This window comes from Alosa sapidissima, chromosome 15, assembly GCF_018492685.1.
Source record: "Alosa sapidissima isolate fAloSap1 chromosome 15, fAloSap1.pri, whole genome shotgun sequence".
Classification (NCBI taxonomy): domain Eukaryota; kingdom Metazoa; phylum Chordata; class Actinopteri; order Clupeiformes; family Clupeidae; genus Alosa; species Alosa sapidissima.
Genome location: NC_055971.1, coordinates 29,459,455 through 29,478,371, shown reverse-complemented (window position 1 = coordinate 29,478,371; position 18,917 = coordinate 29,459,455). Strand labels below are relative to the sequence as shown.

General features: G+C 42.0%; 1 protein-coding gene across 1 annotated transcript in view; it reads left to right on the top strand.

Moving 5' to 3' along the window:
- gipr (gastric inhibitory polypeptide receptor) overlaps positions 1-18,917 on the top strand; it is a 56,290-nt gene that overhangs the window by 30,137 nt on the left and 7,236 nt on the right. Inside the window, exons 5-7 of the mRNA XM_042063116.1 lie at positions 508-629; positions 12,779-12,885; positions 16,527-16,680. Of these exons, the coding sequence (XP_041919050.1) occupies positions 508-629; positions 12,779-12,885; positions 16,527-16,680 (383 nt within the window). The remainder of the gene's footprint in view (positions 1-507; positions 630-12,778; positions 12,886-16,526; positions 16,681-18,917) is intronic.

Below are 18,917 nucleotides of genomic sequence, written 5' to 3'. Positions count from 1 at the left end.
TTCCTTGCTGCAGACATTGCAGAGGACTTTATTTTAATCAACACCATCAGGCCGTTTTTTAAAAGTAAATGTTCCAGTCAATGATCTAGGCAATACATTTTCTTCTCTCTCCTTCTTTTTACAGTCTAATGGTTACTGACTACAACGGCTCGGGGGTCAAAGGTCATACGGAATTGATTAATCTGCGTTATTTTTTTTAATCAGTTATTTTTTCTCAACTTAATTAATCGAAATTAATCAGTTATTTTGACAGCCCTAATTATTATTATTATTATTAGTAGTATTATTATTATGAGTATGGCACTGCCACTGCCACTGCCACTGGATTGAAGTAACCTTTTTAGTGCATGAGGATAGATATTGGGCGTAAAATAACCGGTGTTGTTATGACCATTTCAAGGTTCTGCAGCTCTACAGAGATGAGGGACAATCAAGTAAAATTACAGTTTTTAAGTTTAAGTCCATTTTTTGCTTTACTTACCAGGGTTAATTGTTCTTCTGTTCCAGTGCGGAATGGCTTTGTGTTGCGGGAGTGTGGGGCAGACGGCCAGTGGGCCAACAACAACACCAGTCGCACCTGGAGGGACCACTCCCAGTGCAATGACGACGGAAGCCAACAGAGAGCGCAGGTACGGAACAAAAATTGGGGGAAATATCTATTTATAAATGACAGAAACATCTGTCTGTCTGTGTTTGTGTTTGTTTGTGGTTAACTGTCAAACTGTTGACAGGTGGCAGGTGCTATGGGCATGAGTAAGTGCAGTGCTAAGTTAGACGTTGCTTGGATAACCAATGTAAAAGATATTGTTACACACACTGCGTGTGTGTGTTTGTGTGTGTGCATGTATGTGTGTTTTAAACGCATATCTGTGGAACCATTCGTCTGATTGATTTCAAATTTGGCAAGTGTCTTGCTACGGGCACGAGTAAGTGCAGTGTATGTGCAGAGTAACTGCAAATTTGATGTTGTTTAAATAAGAAATGTAAAAAGTATCGTTAAATATATCTGTAAAAGAAGCACACATTGGCTTTCGCCGCTCTGCTGTAGCCACTCCCCCTCTCCTTCACACAGCACTGTAGCCACTCCCCCTTTCATTCCCACATCACTGTAGCCACTCCCCCTCTCATTCACACAGCACTGTAGCCACTCCCCCTCTTACTCACACAGCACTGTAGGCTACCAGAGAGGTTAAGCAATCTTTCTCGAACACCTCGTACGTCTGTGCCTCCAAGTTGTCCATTAGAGGCTATTTGACATATAAAATAGATATTTACACAGCACTGTGGGCTACAGTGGCACAGACATTTTGAGGTGGAGGTGCTCGGGGGGTGGGGGGGGTGTGGCACTTTTTAGCGCACGTGGAACACTTAATTATAAAAAAAAATTACACGCACATGTTGAATGAAATTTGACTTGTGCTGCAATTAGTAAATCAATATACAATTAATCAATCGATTAAAATTAATCAATATAAAATACAACCAAAATGTGTTCATTTATGTTGCCTAACAAAACCTATACAACAGAAAACGTTCGTCTTAACACATAGATTTGCAATTGCAAACTCTACCGAAATTATTTGTAGCTATGTGGTCGTCCTCACGTTATCTGTCATTGACTTGGGCTACAGCGTAAAACTTTATCAGGTGACCAGTCGGCTAAAAATGCTTAGTTGTTTGATGCTGTATGAGACATTTTACAGCACAACAAAATGATTACACGTTGGGCTTAGCGGGCAAACTGTACGATTTACTTGATCTGTAAGACAATAAAGAGACCAAACAGTACGAGGAGTTATAGTGGGCTACTGACTGTTGTCATTACATGAATGCAGATGGGCATTTTTCACAGGTAATGGGGAACTTCCCGTTTCTTCTGTCACAAATTAATGTGTTAATACATGTTGCCTAACAAAACATATACAACAGAAAACGTTCTTATTAACACATAAATTTGCAAAATCTACCGAAATTATTTGTATGTGGTCGTCACGTTATCTGTCATTGATTTGGGCTACAGCGTAAAACTTTATCTAGCTTCATCTAACTAGTTTATCAGGTGACCAGACGGCAAAAATGCTTGTTTGGTGCTGAATGAGACATTTTACTGCACAACAAAATTATTACATGTGGGCTTAGAGGGCAAACTGTAAGATTTTGCTTGATCTGTATGTTACCTGGCTGATGGGGCACCGGAGAAGCAGCCTGTCAGCGACCATGCCCGCTATCTGAAGACGCTTACTGAACTGCTATGGTGCTGCGCATCTGGCAGAACTGAATCCGAGGGTAAAATGTTAAAGGAATTGTTTAGAATAATTTCACCTTTGCACAATGACCTCGAGCCCCCCCCTCATTATTCAGCCAGATGGCACACTAACAATCCTCATGATAGGAGGAGGGAATACATAATCAAGTAGCTCTAGTAGTTTTAGCTCTGCCTTATGTAAAACAGTTCACATATTATGACTTTTTGCACCTATGGTGTCTTTTAGTTACTCAAATGAAGACAGGATAAATACACACTGCCACTATCTAGTCAACCAGCTTCCCCCAGATGAAATAAGTGGTTTGAAGCCATGGGAGTTGGTGTTCATGCTTTAGCTATTGCAGCTTCTTTTAAGTAGTTTGAAGCCATGAGAGCCGTTGCCATTGTGAATCAACAGGGGTCTCACAGAACATCCAACATGGCTGACCTCATGGCAGTCTCAATGTTGTGCTTCAGTGAGATTCTCTTATCTCTCCGGAACATACCTTACCATACCTTACTATGCACAGAGAATCACAGGCTCAGTCCCTGCCTCAGTTATTGCAAGCGCCTCTGATTTATTAATCACCACTATGTGGATACTGTTTTTAGAATTGATTTAGATTAAGTGTTAGTATAATTTGTATTTTTGTAATTTGTATTTTAGTATATTTTTATATATTGTATTAAGTGTTAGTATAATTTGTATTTTAGTATATTTAGCATATTCTTTATCTTCTACTGTCCTTACTGCTTAGTTGTGTTTTTATATTATATACTTTAATTACTCTTTCTGCTGTTAAAGAATGTGTTTGTGTTGTATGTATGCTGCTGACCCATGGCGCAGCACAGGAAAGCATGGCTTCCCCAGCCTTTTCTCTTGCTTAAAGGGAGACATTCTGAACTGTTTCAACAACAAAAAGGGGATACTGTATAGATAGATATATAAAGAGAAAGTGACAGGGAGCAGAGAGAGAGAGAGAGAGAGAGAGAGAGAGAGAGAGAGAGAGAAAACAGTATTGATGCCCAAGGGGACATTTTTGAAAACAATTCAGCAGTGTCCCATATAGCAAATTTCACTCTTCAATTTCACATCAATTTCAGCTGTTTGGATATCCACATGATTTGATTTTTCTTGTCCGTCTGAAGACAGACCAGCAGGTTATTCATCACAAAACTCTTTACTCTTATGGCACCATGGAGAGAGAGAGGAGGATAATAGGGCCATGTCAGTAAAAGAAAGAGCTTCTGAAGCCAATACAACATTTTATCACTGGTTACAGGGAGATAGCTGGGGATTATACAAACGAAAAAAGAGTTCTTGTGTGAAATATGTGTCTAAGTGAAATTTGAAAAAGATAGATAGACAGATAGATAGATAGATAGATTAGAGATAGCTTGCTTTTATTCATTCATTTTCAAGGGGGAAAAGGGCTCATCCTTAAGGAGTAAGATGGGCTTCATGTTGGCAAATCATAATGTGCATCTATGTTTCAGTCAGACTGTGCTTGTTATTACAGGGTAGAATCAGAGGTGCAGAGATGCCTCTCTGGTTGAGATATGCTCTATCTCTGTGGATTAAAGCTCAGAGGTCTGATTTGGTGACAGAAAGTCCATATCTCCATGGCCAGTGGCAAGAAAGTAATTTCGTCCTTGAGTAAGAGGCTTTCACTCAGAGCGTTTTCCCTCTAATCTTTTAAATACTTTATTCTTAAATAATGATTTAGGGACCAGTTTTGTATTAAACACAACAAAATTCAGTTTTTGAGGTATGATCAGTTTTTTAAGAAATTTAATCATCCAATCAGTACACATGGAACCGGTTATGTGGTTGCCTGGTAACATTGCTCAATCTGAACATGCATTGACAATGTCAGAGACTTGTCTCCACTTTGTCTCTACTCTGGGGGCATCTCTAAAATCATGACCCCAGCGGGTAGCACTGTAGCTGCCTGGCTACTCTAGCTGTTAGCTGCGGCAACATATGCACCGATTGTTTTGGGTTTTTTTTCTCATACTCGACAATACTCAGTGACTTTGAGAATCAGAGATCTATGTGAAAAATGGCCAGAGTTTTCCTTTAAGGCATCAGGAGGGGGGTTTACCTAACACACATACATAGGCCTACTGCACAGCCATGTGCCAGCTAGCTACCATTACACTCAACACCAACTCCAACCAACTACATCAACTACATCCAAGCTGGGTTTGAGGCTGCACACTGAGCAGATGCACAACTGTTTGGGTGGGCAAGACACAAGGCTGCCTATAGCCGACACTGACAGGGGCGCCTTAATACCACCCGAGGCCCCTGGGCTATATGTTTTTTAAGGCCCCCCCCCTCCCCTCCCCCACCGCAAATATTAATTATGATTAAATGATACCCGGCCCGCGATCTGACCCGACACATAGCGTTCGCTTTTGGTTGATAACATGCAGTGTAGCCTATCATTATTCAGCCTATGTAAAACCTTTACATAAACAGGAACAGAAAGCCCTCGAAGCATGTCCGCCTACCCATACCCATGATCGCTTATCAAAAAGGCTAGCCTACTGCACGAAAACAAGCGTTGAACTTGTCTCGGTAGGCTAAGTTAAAAGATGGGTACACATGTGGACGTTTAAAAGCTTGTGCATGTGTTTGTCGTGCCGGTTCGTGTATATGTGCGAATGGGTTAGCACAAACTTAGATGTTGGTGAACGGAGATGCAGATCACTAATTCATTTATTTGCGCCACAGCCTATGTTCTGCGTTCACTCCAATGAGACAAGTGAAATACATGTTTTTAAAGCTGTTTCATTTCCAGGCTATTTGCTACGATATTTACCTGCTATGCCTTCTGTTTTCATGGACAGTTACAGGAATCCATGTCATTCGTTTATCGTTTATCGCTTCAATCCTACCCACGTTATCTCCAGAGTTTGTATGATAAGTTTGTCAGTCAGTTTCAGCCTCTCCTCTAGCTCCTCTTCACCCGTTGGGATTTATTACGTTTTGTTACATTTTGTTACACTCTAGAATTGGAGAAGACAAAGGGGGGCTCTGCATGGATGCAGTACGATGTGCTCAGTTATTTAGGCTAGCTCCAGAGTAGGCTAATGACGCCGCGAATACGGACACGCCGTTTATTATTATTGATTATCATTATTATTATTAGGAGGCCCCTCATTGGTCGAGGCCCCTGGGCTGAAGCCCAGGTAGGCCCCTGCATTAAGGCGCCAGTGGACGCTGACGGTACATACCATAGCGAGATGCGACACGTATTTTTGGTTTTGGTTAGGTTTACCATCAGGCTAAGGAATACATAGTACCATGTAATCACGTGGTAGTAAGTACTAGTACTAGTACTATTATTGGGGCGGCAGTGGCTCAGGAGGTAGAGGAGGTGGAGAAGGTTGCCGGTTCGAGCCCAACTCCCCCTGAGCCTGTTGAAGTTATAGCAGCTTTGAGAACCACTGATGGGCTGCTAAGAAAGACTCTGTTGTAGTTTCTAGCCTACACAAACAAATTTCTGTCAATTAAACCTCTTATCAGTGCAGAGTATTTATGGGTGTCCTCATTTATTGTGATGTCCAAGTTCCATGATAGTGTTTGTTTAACGCATGCAGTGTGTGGTTTGGCTGTCTTCAGCTTAAAGTTTCTGTCCAAAATTGCGGGTATCGGCAGACAGTCGGGTGGCACTCTCACCTCCTGTCTTACCTGATAGATATCTTCACCTTTAGCTCAGTCTCTGGTCAAAACGTGTGTCATATTCATGTAAGCCTTGTCTGCATGAGATTGTAATCTGTACCAGGCATTAGAATGTGCTTGCTCTGTGCGTAAAGCCACTAAAGGTTGTTGCTGTAACCTACTGGTTGTGCTTTGGGGTTAGTGAGTCTGTCTGGCGATGCGGGTGGCACTCTCACGTCCCGTCTTACCTGCTGATCCAGTAACAGGAGATAGATATCTTCACCTTTAGCTTAGTCTCTGGTCAAAACGTGTGTCATATTCATAGCATGTAAACCTTGTCTGCATTAGATTATAATCTGTACCAGGCATTAACAAACATGAATGCGCTCACTCTGTGCGTAAAGCCATTACATTATGCGTGTGCTTACTGCGCTACACTCCAAACTTCATTTAGTGTCTCTCCCTCTCAAATGTTTTGACAGAAGTAGATTTCATGTTTGTGGGTTGATGAAGTGACTAACTGCTCAATGGCGCCCGAGAAACCGCTAATCATGTTAGCTAAAATGACATCTCGACATGACGAGTATAGCCTAGTCTGGATGTTATAAAATGTTTCGATGTGATACTGTAGCTTGCCCTCACTCACTGACTGACGGCAGGCAGAATTTGTGCAGGCAGCTACAGACGCCGTTTTTGACGTGATTTAACATAATATTTTAATCGAACGGGTTGCACAAATCTGCATATGATTAGGGAAGTGAGTAGGCCTACTTTATTTGTAACGTGATATTTTGACTGAAATTAATATTTTGACCAGGCGCGGCTCGTTTACTTGGGCAGAAGGGGCAGAGCCCTACTAAAGACTCATCCCCTAATCTACAAAATATTTTTTTTAATTAAATGTTGTTTGTTTATTATTATAATCAGTGAGCAAAGTGCTCAATCATGTTACATTTTTGTATGATTTGCGAGTGTGTGTGACGTTACCCAGCATCGCTTAGAGCACCTTTAAAGAACTCATTCGAAAGACTTGAGATTGGAGTTAAATTAGCTATCAAAAACCTAGGACCTGATCAGCCCGACATTAACATCGTCCAACAAACAAAGGACAAGGGTCGGTCATTTAACCGGACATTTTCACGTTCGTGGTATGATAAGAAGCCCTTAAGAAGGACTTGTTGTCCTGACTGCAATACAATTTTCCAAATCATTCCCCAAGGAGCTCGTCAAAAAAACAGTCGAGGCCTATCCCATATTGAATGAGCAGCGTTTAAATACCGAGCTCTCACTGATTTATTAGAATCCTAACTTTAAGACATGCAGTGGTGCAGGGACATTCTTCGTATTTGAAATAATTCATACGGAACACCCATGTTGGAGGACAGATGGAATGCATTGGCTATGTTGTCAATTGAAAAACAGCTAACATATGACATTCCAAATTTTAACAAAGCAGTCATCGAAAAATGTGCTTCTCTAAAAGAACGGCGGGGTAAAGTGTTGTACAAATAGACTATTGACTGTAGGCCTAGTTTCGGCTATTGCGTTTTGCGTTCAGTTCAAGTTTATTGTGCGATATGTTGAAGAGTGTTTGTGTTCAGTTCAAGTTTATTGTGTGACATTTTGAACAGTGTGGCGGGGTCAATTTTGTTAGAATCCAGTTAGTTGGTAGTTCTGTGTTCACTTGTTAATCTAATCATTGGCAACTCCTTAAATTAAATCTAAATTTGGTAAATTAGCTTTTACATTTTTTGCATCTAATAATGGAACAAATTGCAAGAGTTATTGAAATTAGATAGGTTTGTGTCACTAGACCAATTCAAGGGTATGATTGATGATATGGTTGTTGCACAATGTTCTTGCTTTGACTGATATTTTAGACCTTAATTATTATTTGCCTTTTGTATCTTTTATTGTTCTTGTTTTGTTGTTTTGATTATTGTTGTTGTTTTGTAACTCAGGGCATTGCTGTAAAAGAGCTTGATGCTCAGTCAATTTCTCCCTGAATAAAAAACGGTTGATGATGATGATGATGATTGTTACAGTGTGTTGTTCTTCAATCAATCTGAGGTCCGCTTTCACTGTAAACCCCGCCCCCCCATCCTCTTTGCATTGTGATGTCACAATTGGAGCCAATTGTCCCCCAACATTTTATAACAACAACCACTATTTGTGAGGAAATTGAATTTGATTGAAAATTCAGATTAATTTACTCATATATTTGACACATTCAAAAACGACCTGCATGAGCAGGCATTGTGTACAATAAGAGTATACATGGATACGTACATTCACGCCCCTAAGGACCTGTTTCCATTGGAGGTCCTCAAAACACACACTTGTCAGTGCAGTGTGTAACAACACAGTGTGCCTCTGACAGAAAGCAGCTGTGACTTAAGTGTTCACAGCAGCGGTGCGATCTCCTGTTATTGGTCGAGCTACAGAGACAAGTGAGAATCATCCAGTGAAGACGATAAGTGGTTATGAGGGATTTCATGAATATAGATGCAGTCATTACTAGGGGCATTTTCAGCTCTACCTTATAGCTCATGATCATCTGTGTGTGTGTGTGTGTGTGTGTGTGTGTGTGTGTGTGTGTGTGTGTGTGTGTGTGTCTGTGTGAGTGTGTGTGTGTGTGTGTGTGTGTGTGTGTCTGTGTGTGTGTGTTTTAAAATCATGTGTCATATTGTTCCATTTCCGGTCTCTCATTCCTCCTCGTTAAGTCTTTCTTATCCTCCCTTATCTCCTTATTTCATCCATCTTTCTTCTCATTTCTGCTCTCTCTCTCTCTCTCTCTCTTGGCTTCTCCACCTCCACCGTTCTCATCTCTCATTCCTCTTTCTTCCTCTCTGTCTCTCCAATCTTTCTTCCCTCTTTCAGTGTATCATACTGTCAACCCCCCCCCCTCTCTCCCTCTGTCTCCTTACAGACTCTTTCATCAATAAAAACAAAAACAATGCTTGAACGTTCTATTTGGGCCCCAATCTACTTCCTCTACATTAAGATAACATATGGAATGTTAAAAAGGAAGTCTTGTGGGGCCAACTATGATGCTGATAATGGAACTCTCTTGAAAGGGTCCACACCTGCTAATGCATCTCTCTGTGAGCAGAGGCAGTGTTGTGAGCGTGGGTTTAAAGGACTATGAGATGTATGGCCCGCTGGCTTTACACAGACAGAGAGCCCATTCACACCAACTCCAATCGCTGCAGCCCAGAGATCAATGGTCTTCTTTTAATCTGAGGGTTGGTGTCAAGCTGTAGGGGAATCGTAAAGGAGAGCGCAAACTGAACCTTCCCAGGCCACCAACAGAGAGTGCCTTGAGCTGTGGAACATGTGATTTCATTTTGTATCATTAACATGATAATTAGTGTCAACTGCATGTTAACCCTTAGAACCCTAAGCTGTTTTTAGGGCATTTTCACTACCTTTATTCATAAGGATTTATTCTGGTCATTGTAAGTGCCACACAAACATATTATCTTTTGTTTTTTTCAGCAGAGTCTAGGCTATCCAGAACTGTATCCATGTATTAGTACTAGAATTGATTTTATTTAGATTTTTAAAGAATTAAAAAAAAAAAAAAAAAACGTATTATAAAAATTCTTATATTTCAACATGTATCTCACCACAGCAAGCTGATATGCTTTCATGTGTGTGTAGGGCAGACTGTCCTGAATTTGTTCGCCTCTCAATTGTTCACAAGATGTCTCTCTTTTTTATTTTACACTCACACTAACACACTCTCACACTTCATCCCCATAGAGAAAAGGAAAGACAGTACCCTAGACGTATCTCCTTCGGACACTTTTCATGCAAATTATTGTACCCGCAGCCCGAAGCTGCCACTATAAATTCAACACAGGTCAGAGATGTCTAGCAGATCTAGATATCTGTCTCTCCCCCCCGCCCCCCCCAACCCCCCACACAGCGGAACAACGTGCACACTCCCACACACACACATTCACTCTCCCTCAAGGGCAAGGAAACAAGGGCAAAAAAAAACAGACTCTCCCGCTCTCAAACCAGACACCTTACCAGTTATTTTACTGCACCCGCAGACCGCAGCTGCCACTGTGAAATCAACACAGGTCAGTTCTATCTAGCTCAGTGCCCATTCTTTTCCCTTTTCCCCTCCCTTTCAGCTGGACAGTGATAAAACAACAATTACATAAACCTGTTGACCCAGTCAACCAAAACATAGGTGGTGAGCCTATCCAACTTAACTTTTCACTAACTGCAAAACCAAGACACCCAAACTGGTGGTTGTTATTCCGTTTGTTAACACTGTAGCACTAAGTTTAGTCGTCACCAAACAAAGACCGTTAAGAAAACATAAACACCGCACAGCCTCCTATTTTCTAATTGGCACACACACAGCATTATCGCATGAAACCCTCACACACACAGCTTAACATGTATTAATATCACAGCAAAGAAAAGAAGTTCCCTAAGTACTTGTACGTTTAATCGATTACTTCTTTTAATTCGTTCACGAATCTGTCATACCATTTTAAGTGAACACTTTTCCTCCTCTATACCCAATGACCTATAGAGCTCGCAGTCATTGGTATAGGCATATCAACACTCTTAATGACACAAACTTCAACACTCTCATTAAAATGCAGCTTTTAATTTCTAATTTATCTAATAAATTAGCTTTACTTTGGTTCATTTTCCCACATAAAGGAGTAAAGACTTTTTGCTTTCACCTGGTCAGAATGTCTTCACTGCATGCAGGGTGCGCGCAATGCAGCAGTGTTTCCCCTCTTGGCAGGCTTCCAGCTGGGATTCAGTCACGTCAATCAGGGTGCCAAGATGGACTCTTATGTTCAAGATCCAAAATCTGCCCCCGAAGTCTCTTTGAACCCATTGGATGTTCTCGTCTTTCTTCTCCTCATGCGGTCGGGTCACGATAGCCAAATGTTGTCGTCTTTCTTCTCCTTTTGCGAGAAGGGTCACGGCACCAAATGTAAAATTCTCTGGTTGTTGCGTTGTGTTTTAGTTCTAATGGTTGTATTGAAGATGGTCAATAAAGCTTGACGGCGGGATCAGGATCGTCGATTAGATGATGATTTATTGTAGATGGTACAATAATGAATAACAGAACACAGGCTAAGTCTTGAACAGTAAAACTGTGCAGAGTCTAACAGTTGTGGTTGTTGTTAGAAGCAGCGGCTGAGCCTTCCGACAGAAGATGCTCCTTGGTCGCTTCCTCGATCCGTCTCCGAGTCAAAACCTAAGACAAAGCCTGTTATACTAAAACATACAAACGTCAATCATGCCAACGTGGCAGGTGCCAACCAGTGTACACAACCCGGCCCTGGCCAGATGGAGATACTAGCCCGAATAGGCAGACATGCTGCCTCCCTCGGCCCATGTTATCACTGATGTTCCTCGGATGTTCCTAAACATCGGCCTGTATGACCTTCCTGCTGGTACACAGGCCTAAGGCACAGTTATGTACAATAATATGGACCTCTCCCCGTTGTATACTACACACAGATGTAACATATGAACACATCAGAATACAGTGAGAATACCCCAGAATTCTACAGGATTCTAAGGGTTAATAGTGTCACTGCAGTGATAAATCTGTGAAAGCAGCCAATTGGCTGCTTTTACACTACATACAGCACTGTACAAAAGTGTTAGGCACTCATTAGATTTGTTGTTTTAGCTAATGCTATGATGACCATATGTTTATTACTCATTGTCTTTATTAGTGTTCAACCAGAGGATAGAGGGAGTATAAAACAAAAGAAATGTGCATTTCTTGTTCAGGTTCGAGTCTTGCATCCATTCGATCCACCTGGGAATACAATGTAGAGGGTCACCGGAGATGTACAGTACTTTTCAGGTGGCTCCTGCCAAAATGCTCTTGTCACCGTGGTGTCAGTTTTAGGGTGAGCCACGGTCAAGTCAGCAGCTGATCTGGAGACCCCCATCATAGCTGTATCTACCAACAGCTTCTGGCAGGCCAGGCATGCCCATCAGTCTTGTGCCTTAGTGCCTTGGCGGGGAACGACAGCTCCATCAAGAGCTTCCCCCCTTGGGTGATTGGTCATTATAACACTGCTAAAACAAACAAATCTAATGAAATCTTGAGACTGAACTTGGACTGGTATCAGAACAAAAACTAAATTGTATGTGTAAATGGCCTACTGTGTAGCCTACAGTACACGTTTCTGTGTTCTAGTCATATTCCAATTAAGAAAGTGAGAAATAAACAATATGGTCCTACTGTAAATCCATTGCTGAAACAAAACATTTAAGGTGCCTGAGATTTTTTGAGATGCTTTTGATGTTTAGACTAATGGAAATATCATGAAAGGGTTTTTCGAAAGGAGGCCATTTTGGACGATGTAGAAAAACATTATGTCTTGTATGTTTATGTCCCTTGGTGCCCTGTAGTGGTGGCTCAGGAGATAGAGGAGTCGTTCAGTAATCGGAACTAGTTTCCTCCTGACCGGCCTGTTGAACTGTCCTTAAGCGAGACGCTGAACCCCAAACTACTTCTGATGTGCTGGTTAGCTCAGTGTTTCCCACAGAATTGAATTCTATTTGTGGTGGTAGGCTTGCAGAATTAACTGTTTTTAACAAATTGTGCAGGTTTAAGCATGATTTAGCCAGTGGACTTTTATGACAACAATTGCAGAATTGTTGTCTTTAAACATACATGTAGGTTTGTTGAGAGACAAGGGGAGGCTGCACAAAGTATGGGAAACACTGTAGCTGTCTTGAATGGCAGCCTCCGTGGACAGTGTGAGAGAAAAGAATGGGTGGATATGAGTTATTCCTCTGTGAAGGAGTAAAAATAAAATGTTATATAAATGCTGTCCATTTCCCATTTGTGTCCACAGGAGAACCAGATGATGGTGCTGGCCTACTTCAGGGTCATGTACACAGTGGGCTACTCACTGTCACTGGCCAGTCTCTCGCTCGCTCTCATCATCCTCCTCATCTTCAGGTGAGCTACACCACTTACTGAAGACTAGAGTACTACCCATCACAATCAATAAGACCTAGCTGAGAATATTTGCTGATAGCCATCATTACCATCATCATCCTCCTCATCTTCAAGTGAGCTCCGCCACTCACTACATTGCGAGTGTAGAGTGCTTCACAATCACAATCAATAAGATCTAGCTGATAGTATTTACTGACAGATAGAGTCGTTTTTTCCTGGGCAAAGCAGAATGACCCAATTGCCAAAGTACAAAATGATATAAATGGACAGATGGCATAAGACCAAGATATAAAGTATAAAAATATTTGTCTCAACATTTGTATTTAAAAAATGATTCCAGAAGTGTATGGACTACTTTTGTAGTTGAATATTATCTCACATAGCAAGCTAGTCGGGGGACTGCAGAATAGACCCTCGGCCCTATACTGTAATTGGTCAGCACAGAAAGTGAAAATTCATGCATCAGGATCCTGGTCTGGATTGTCACTGGAGGACTGAAAAATGGTGACCCTCTAGCTTGTCTGAACATTTAGAAAGCAAATAAATCAATTGGAAGTAAATTGGACTAGCACTTTTTAAGCTATGTGAGTGGACACACACATACACACACACATATATACACACTTGGAGAACAAATGGACAGGCAGATGCACCCTCTTACCCCTTTCAGTAGCGAGGGGTAAAAATATTTTGTCTCCTGGTGGGTTGGTGAAAACTTGTGTATGTATATTTTCTGGGAACTGCTTGCACACTCTGTTGATTGACACCTGGGGCATCCAGTGAGAGTGTCACTAATGGATTTCCACTGCACTGTGAGCCGGAGAGTGTTAGGGTGCGTTAGGCAGTCAACACCACTCTGTGGGTGGGACTTCTGCGTTAATAACTCCCATTGGTCTTACCTGGCTGTGACAAGTCACACAGCCTGGAGTAGCCACAGCAGAGACAAGCTATCGCCTCAGGAGCCCATTACTATTGTATCGGCACTGCAAATAGAAAAAGAATAGAATGAGTGATGACAAGAGGCAGTCAAGGGAAACTGGTGGAGATGGAGATGGAGGAGTGATGGGGGAAAAGGGTGGCGAAGGAAGTGGCGACGAGCAATTGTTTAGACGCTAAGACTGCTCGGTGTGAAAAGAGAAGTGTTTGTGACGTTTCTGCTTCATCAACGTGACAAATGAGGAGCTGTGTCAGCCAGATTAAACACAGCGTCATCCAGCCAGGACATGTTCTCAGTCAAGCAGATTAAGCACAGCGTCATCCAGCCAGGACATGTTCTCAGTCAAGCAGATTAAACACAGCAGGTGCATAACAGTGTCAGTGTCGGTCCTTTGAGCTATTCTCTCTGTGAACTAAGACTCATGGCAGCATAAAAACTTCTACAAAACAAAGCCAGCAAAAAGAGCCAACAGACATTAACATGCCTTTTTGATATGTTTAATACTCTTCTGTCACACATTGAAATTCACTTTAAAATCATGAATGGGACCAATTCCTTTGGAGTGCCACATGTCTTGACTGACCATCACACCATGTGATTTTTTACCCAGTGTGTCCATGTGTGGTTCATACTGATTAATGGAGACACCCACAGAAGTGCTGCTAAGGTTACAGGTTACAGTACATGCCCACTACTAAGCTTACAGGTTACATGTCCACTACTAAGGTTACAGGCTACAGGCTTACAGGTTACATGTCCACTACTAAGGTTACAGGTTACAGGCCCCCCACTAAGGTTACAGGCTACAGGCTACAAGTCCACTGCTGGTGTTGTGCTACAGCACCACAGCATCACATCTGATGTTGGGAGCCTTTTGTGTTTGATGTCCAGCATGATGGTTAATGATATGTTAGCCGTGTATAAGAATAGCCTTCCCTGATGAGTGTGCACCCTATGGCAGCCCTTCAACGCATCCACTAATGCGGACCGACTCAAGGAGGAGTTTAGCTCTCCATACGTTTCCAGTGTCATTAGTTTTCTCCAGAGGGGAGTAAATGCCCTGGAGGTACAAGATGTCCACAGATTGAGACATAATGGGCGAAGTGGAGGTCAAGAACCTTATAATTTGCAGCAGAGCGAGAGTGCCCCTGTTTGTTTTTATTATTTTTGGTACACTGTGACTCCTGATAGCCAATCAATAAGAATAGACAGCAAGACCATTATCTTTGAAGTGCGCATGTGTTACGGAGCGCAGTAAGTACATAGTCGTGTTTACAGCACTCCTCCAGGCTGATGCCCCCATGGCAGCTGATAATGAGCAGGTTTTTCAACTCAACACTGAAGGCGTCAGTCCTACTTCCAACACAAGACGAGTGCAGGCAATCAGATGCTCAATCATCTCACTGGACAGAAGCATGGCTGAGGTCAATGAAAGAGAATTTTCATCCATCCTTCAGGAACATCCTTGAAGAACATCTCTGAAGCAGTAGAGCAGTGGTCCCCAAACTTTTTCTTCCGAGGGCCAGCTCACTATGCCTGGCTCTAAGAGAGGGCCAGAGACTCGGAGTATATCAGTAACCATAAATAGCTTATGAACTCTCTCTGGCACTGACACTGTGAACAAAGGCAGTCTACCTTAGTTGAATATTCCATTACATTTAATCTATAGGCTATTGCAATTTAATACCATTGTTTATCTGTGTTTATATTGCCATATCAGTGTAAAATGTAGCTCAAATGAAATAATACTAATAATAGCATTCTCAAAACTATAAGCAGGGAGTCCCAAAAGTATATTTTGAACTCTGAACTTTGCATACATACACAGCTCAAGTTGTGAACAAGCAATATCCTACAAATTTAAAGTTCTCAAACTATTTTTTTTTTATGTTTTGTTTGTTGTTTGCTTGTTTTATGAAGTGGTGGCAGAAACATCTGAAATGACCACCATTCTAACTTTCACTCACCTGATGAGAACTTTGTGAACTCTGTATGAATATTTGAACGAGTGGATAAAAAATAAAAATAATTATACTAGAAAGTTCCAGAATTATGACTTGAATAGAAGTTAGTTAGTTATTAACAATTAATTGATAAACTTTTAGAATACTTTGAGCACTGATGCAGTCAGCAGAGGCCTCTTACATTGTTTGCAGGTAGGCCTACTATACATTTCATTCCGTTTTCGATGGCAAACGCGAAACAGCGCCAAAACAACCACCAGTGGACAAAAAGAGTATTACATGTGTACTGTTAAGACCCGCCATAGAGAATGAATGGGGGAAATTACGGAGGTTATAGTTTGACGATGTCGTACTCCCGTGCCGGCCGGATCCTATATACCACGGACATGTTTTGGGGGGCCACCTAAAATGAGGTGGCGGGCCGTAGTTTGGGGACCACTGCAGTAGAGTGATGCGCTTACGATAGCAAGAGTCAAGGGAGAGAGCTCTTATCTAACTCTCAACTAACTCAGGAAGAATGAGTTTCATGGAAAACACTTATTGCAGCTCTTTGAGGGCAAAGCAGCGCACAGGATTTTCATTCATGGGTCCTGTGAGGTGGGCTAGTAAAGTAAAGTGTCCCATTTTTAACAGATACTTTTGTCAAGTGACACACACTCGGCAGATTTGACATTTGAACTCAAGCCGACCAATTGTCGGCAACACTAGTAAGAATGTGTGTGTGTGTGTGTGTGTCACAGGAAACTGCGCTGCACCCGGAACTTCATCCACACCAACCTGTTTGCCTCCTTCATCCTGCGGGCCGTGTCCATCCTCACGCGAGATGCCCTTCTCACCAGAGACGCACCCCAGTTCAGGGACAACAGAGATGTGTCCAACATGCTGAGCGACAAGGTGAGGACACACACACACACACACACACACACACACACACACACACACACACACATACCATGGGCCACACAAACATGCGCACACCAATATTGTTCACACACACATACCATGGGCCACACAAACATGCGCACACCAATATTGCTCACATGCACACACATGCACACACACATACCATGGGCCACACAAACATGCGTACACCAATATTGCAGACACGCACGCACACACGTAACACACGTACACATGTACACACACACAATCACACACACATACAGTGCAGGGACAACAGGAATGAGTCCAGGGACAACAGGAATGTATTGAGTATGCTGAGCGACACAGTGATGAAGGGACTCACATAATCAGGGCATACACATTAAAATGGAGACACAGAGAGAAAGACAAGAGAGAGAGAGAGAGAGTGAGAGAGAGACAGACAAGAGAGAGAGAGAGAGAGAGAGAGTAATTGTCAAAACACTGCACAATCCCTCCTGAGTCCCAATGCAATAAACTTGGTCCTAGTGGTATTCATTGTGATCTACCATGAGCCCAAAACTCCTCATCCAACATGACTGTGCTTCACCGCTCCCTCAACACCAGCAGTGGTCTGACAACTCTACTCTCCCACCTCCCACTCTACAGTATACCCTCCATCAGTCTCTCTCTCCTCTCTCTGTCTTTGTGTGTATGTGTGTGTGTGTGTGTGTGTGTGTGTGTGTTAGGGCTGGGCGATATGGACCAAAACTGATATCCCGATATTTTGGGGCTGATTGGCGATATACGATATCGATACGATATTGATATTTCAAACAGAAAGAGCGAAGTGCTTCATATATTCACTCAACACAACAATTATGACAACACAGCCGGTTTTAATTATATTCATTTCAGACTGCTCTAACAGAAAAAAGTGTAAAAAAGTGTAAACAATAACATATACCAATAGGCATACAGTTGCTCTGAGGGCTGTTCAAATAACAATATTCGGTCGACCCTAATTGGCAACACAGGCCTACAGCTTTACAACAAGAAAACAATAAAGGTAAAACAAAACATAGGCTACCGTTAAAAGCCAATATAATAAACCAATTGGCAAACTGTGCAAATAAGAAAAAAGTAGGCTACACAGCACATACCTGTTTGTAAATATTTAACTGCACAAGGAGTAGGGCTGGGCGATATGGACCAAACCTGATATCCCAATATATTTTGGAGCTGATTGGCGATATACAATATATATTGATATTTTAAACAGAAAGAGCTAAGTGTTTCGTATTCACTCAACCAGCTTTAATTAGAATGATTTCAGACTGCTCTAACACAGCTGTGCAAAAAAGTGTAAACAATAACATAGGCCTACAATAGGCATAGGCTACAGTTGCTCTGATAAAGCTGTGCAAATAACAAAAGACCAAAAGTTGACCCTGACTGACAATGCAGGCCTACATTGTACTGCACAATGCAATATTTTGGGCACAAAAATATTGAAAAAACCTGCAGTTTTGTCACACAATGCAGTTTTTTTACCCGTAAGGGTTTGATAGGGCCTAGATGACAAGCAAATGTAGCCTATGATGGCCTAGACATGTTGCTATCAACAACAAAAATAGTTTTAAACAATTAGGCTACTTAAACAACGTAACTGAGTCACTCATCAAGAGTGCACTGATGAATGCTTGCGTTTAGTGATATACAGTAGCAGATCTAAAGTCCTCAGGGAGACAACCTACACGCTGATTTTATTAAGAGGATATGCACGCAGGGACTCGCGAGCAGTTAGAGGTATTTGTTATGATTCCTGAAACCCCATTCAATCGTCCATAGGGATTTTTCTTACGAACCGGAACATGTAAAAATGAACGCATACAAAACGATGATAGCGTCTATATTTAAATTAGCTAGGCTATATTACGTACCAAAAATGACATTTTACCGTGAGTCGAAGAGCTGTAAACAGTGTTGTAACTTAAATCTGCGTGTACAAAACCGCTTGGAGCTCCAGTGCAATTTTGATTTCACAACGAGAATTCTCGGTCTAGCCATTGATGTGCCGACGGAATAGGCATCAGCACCCTCTGATCAAGGTAAACAAAATCTGACTCAGTTTGTAGTGCTGCAGGGCTCTCAAGTTTTGAGGACAGGCAAGAGTGACATTCCCCGTCGACAATCCCCCCCCCCGCCGCCGCCGCCGCCGCCGCCGCCAGGTCAACACACACTGGCATGGGAGTCGAGCGGTCTAACCA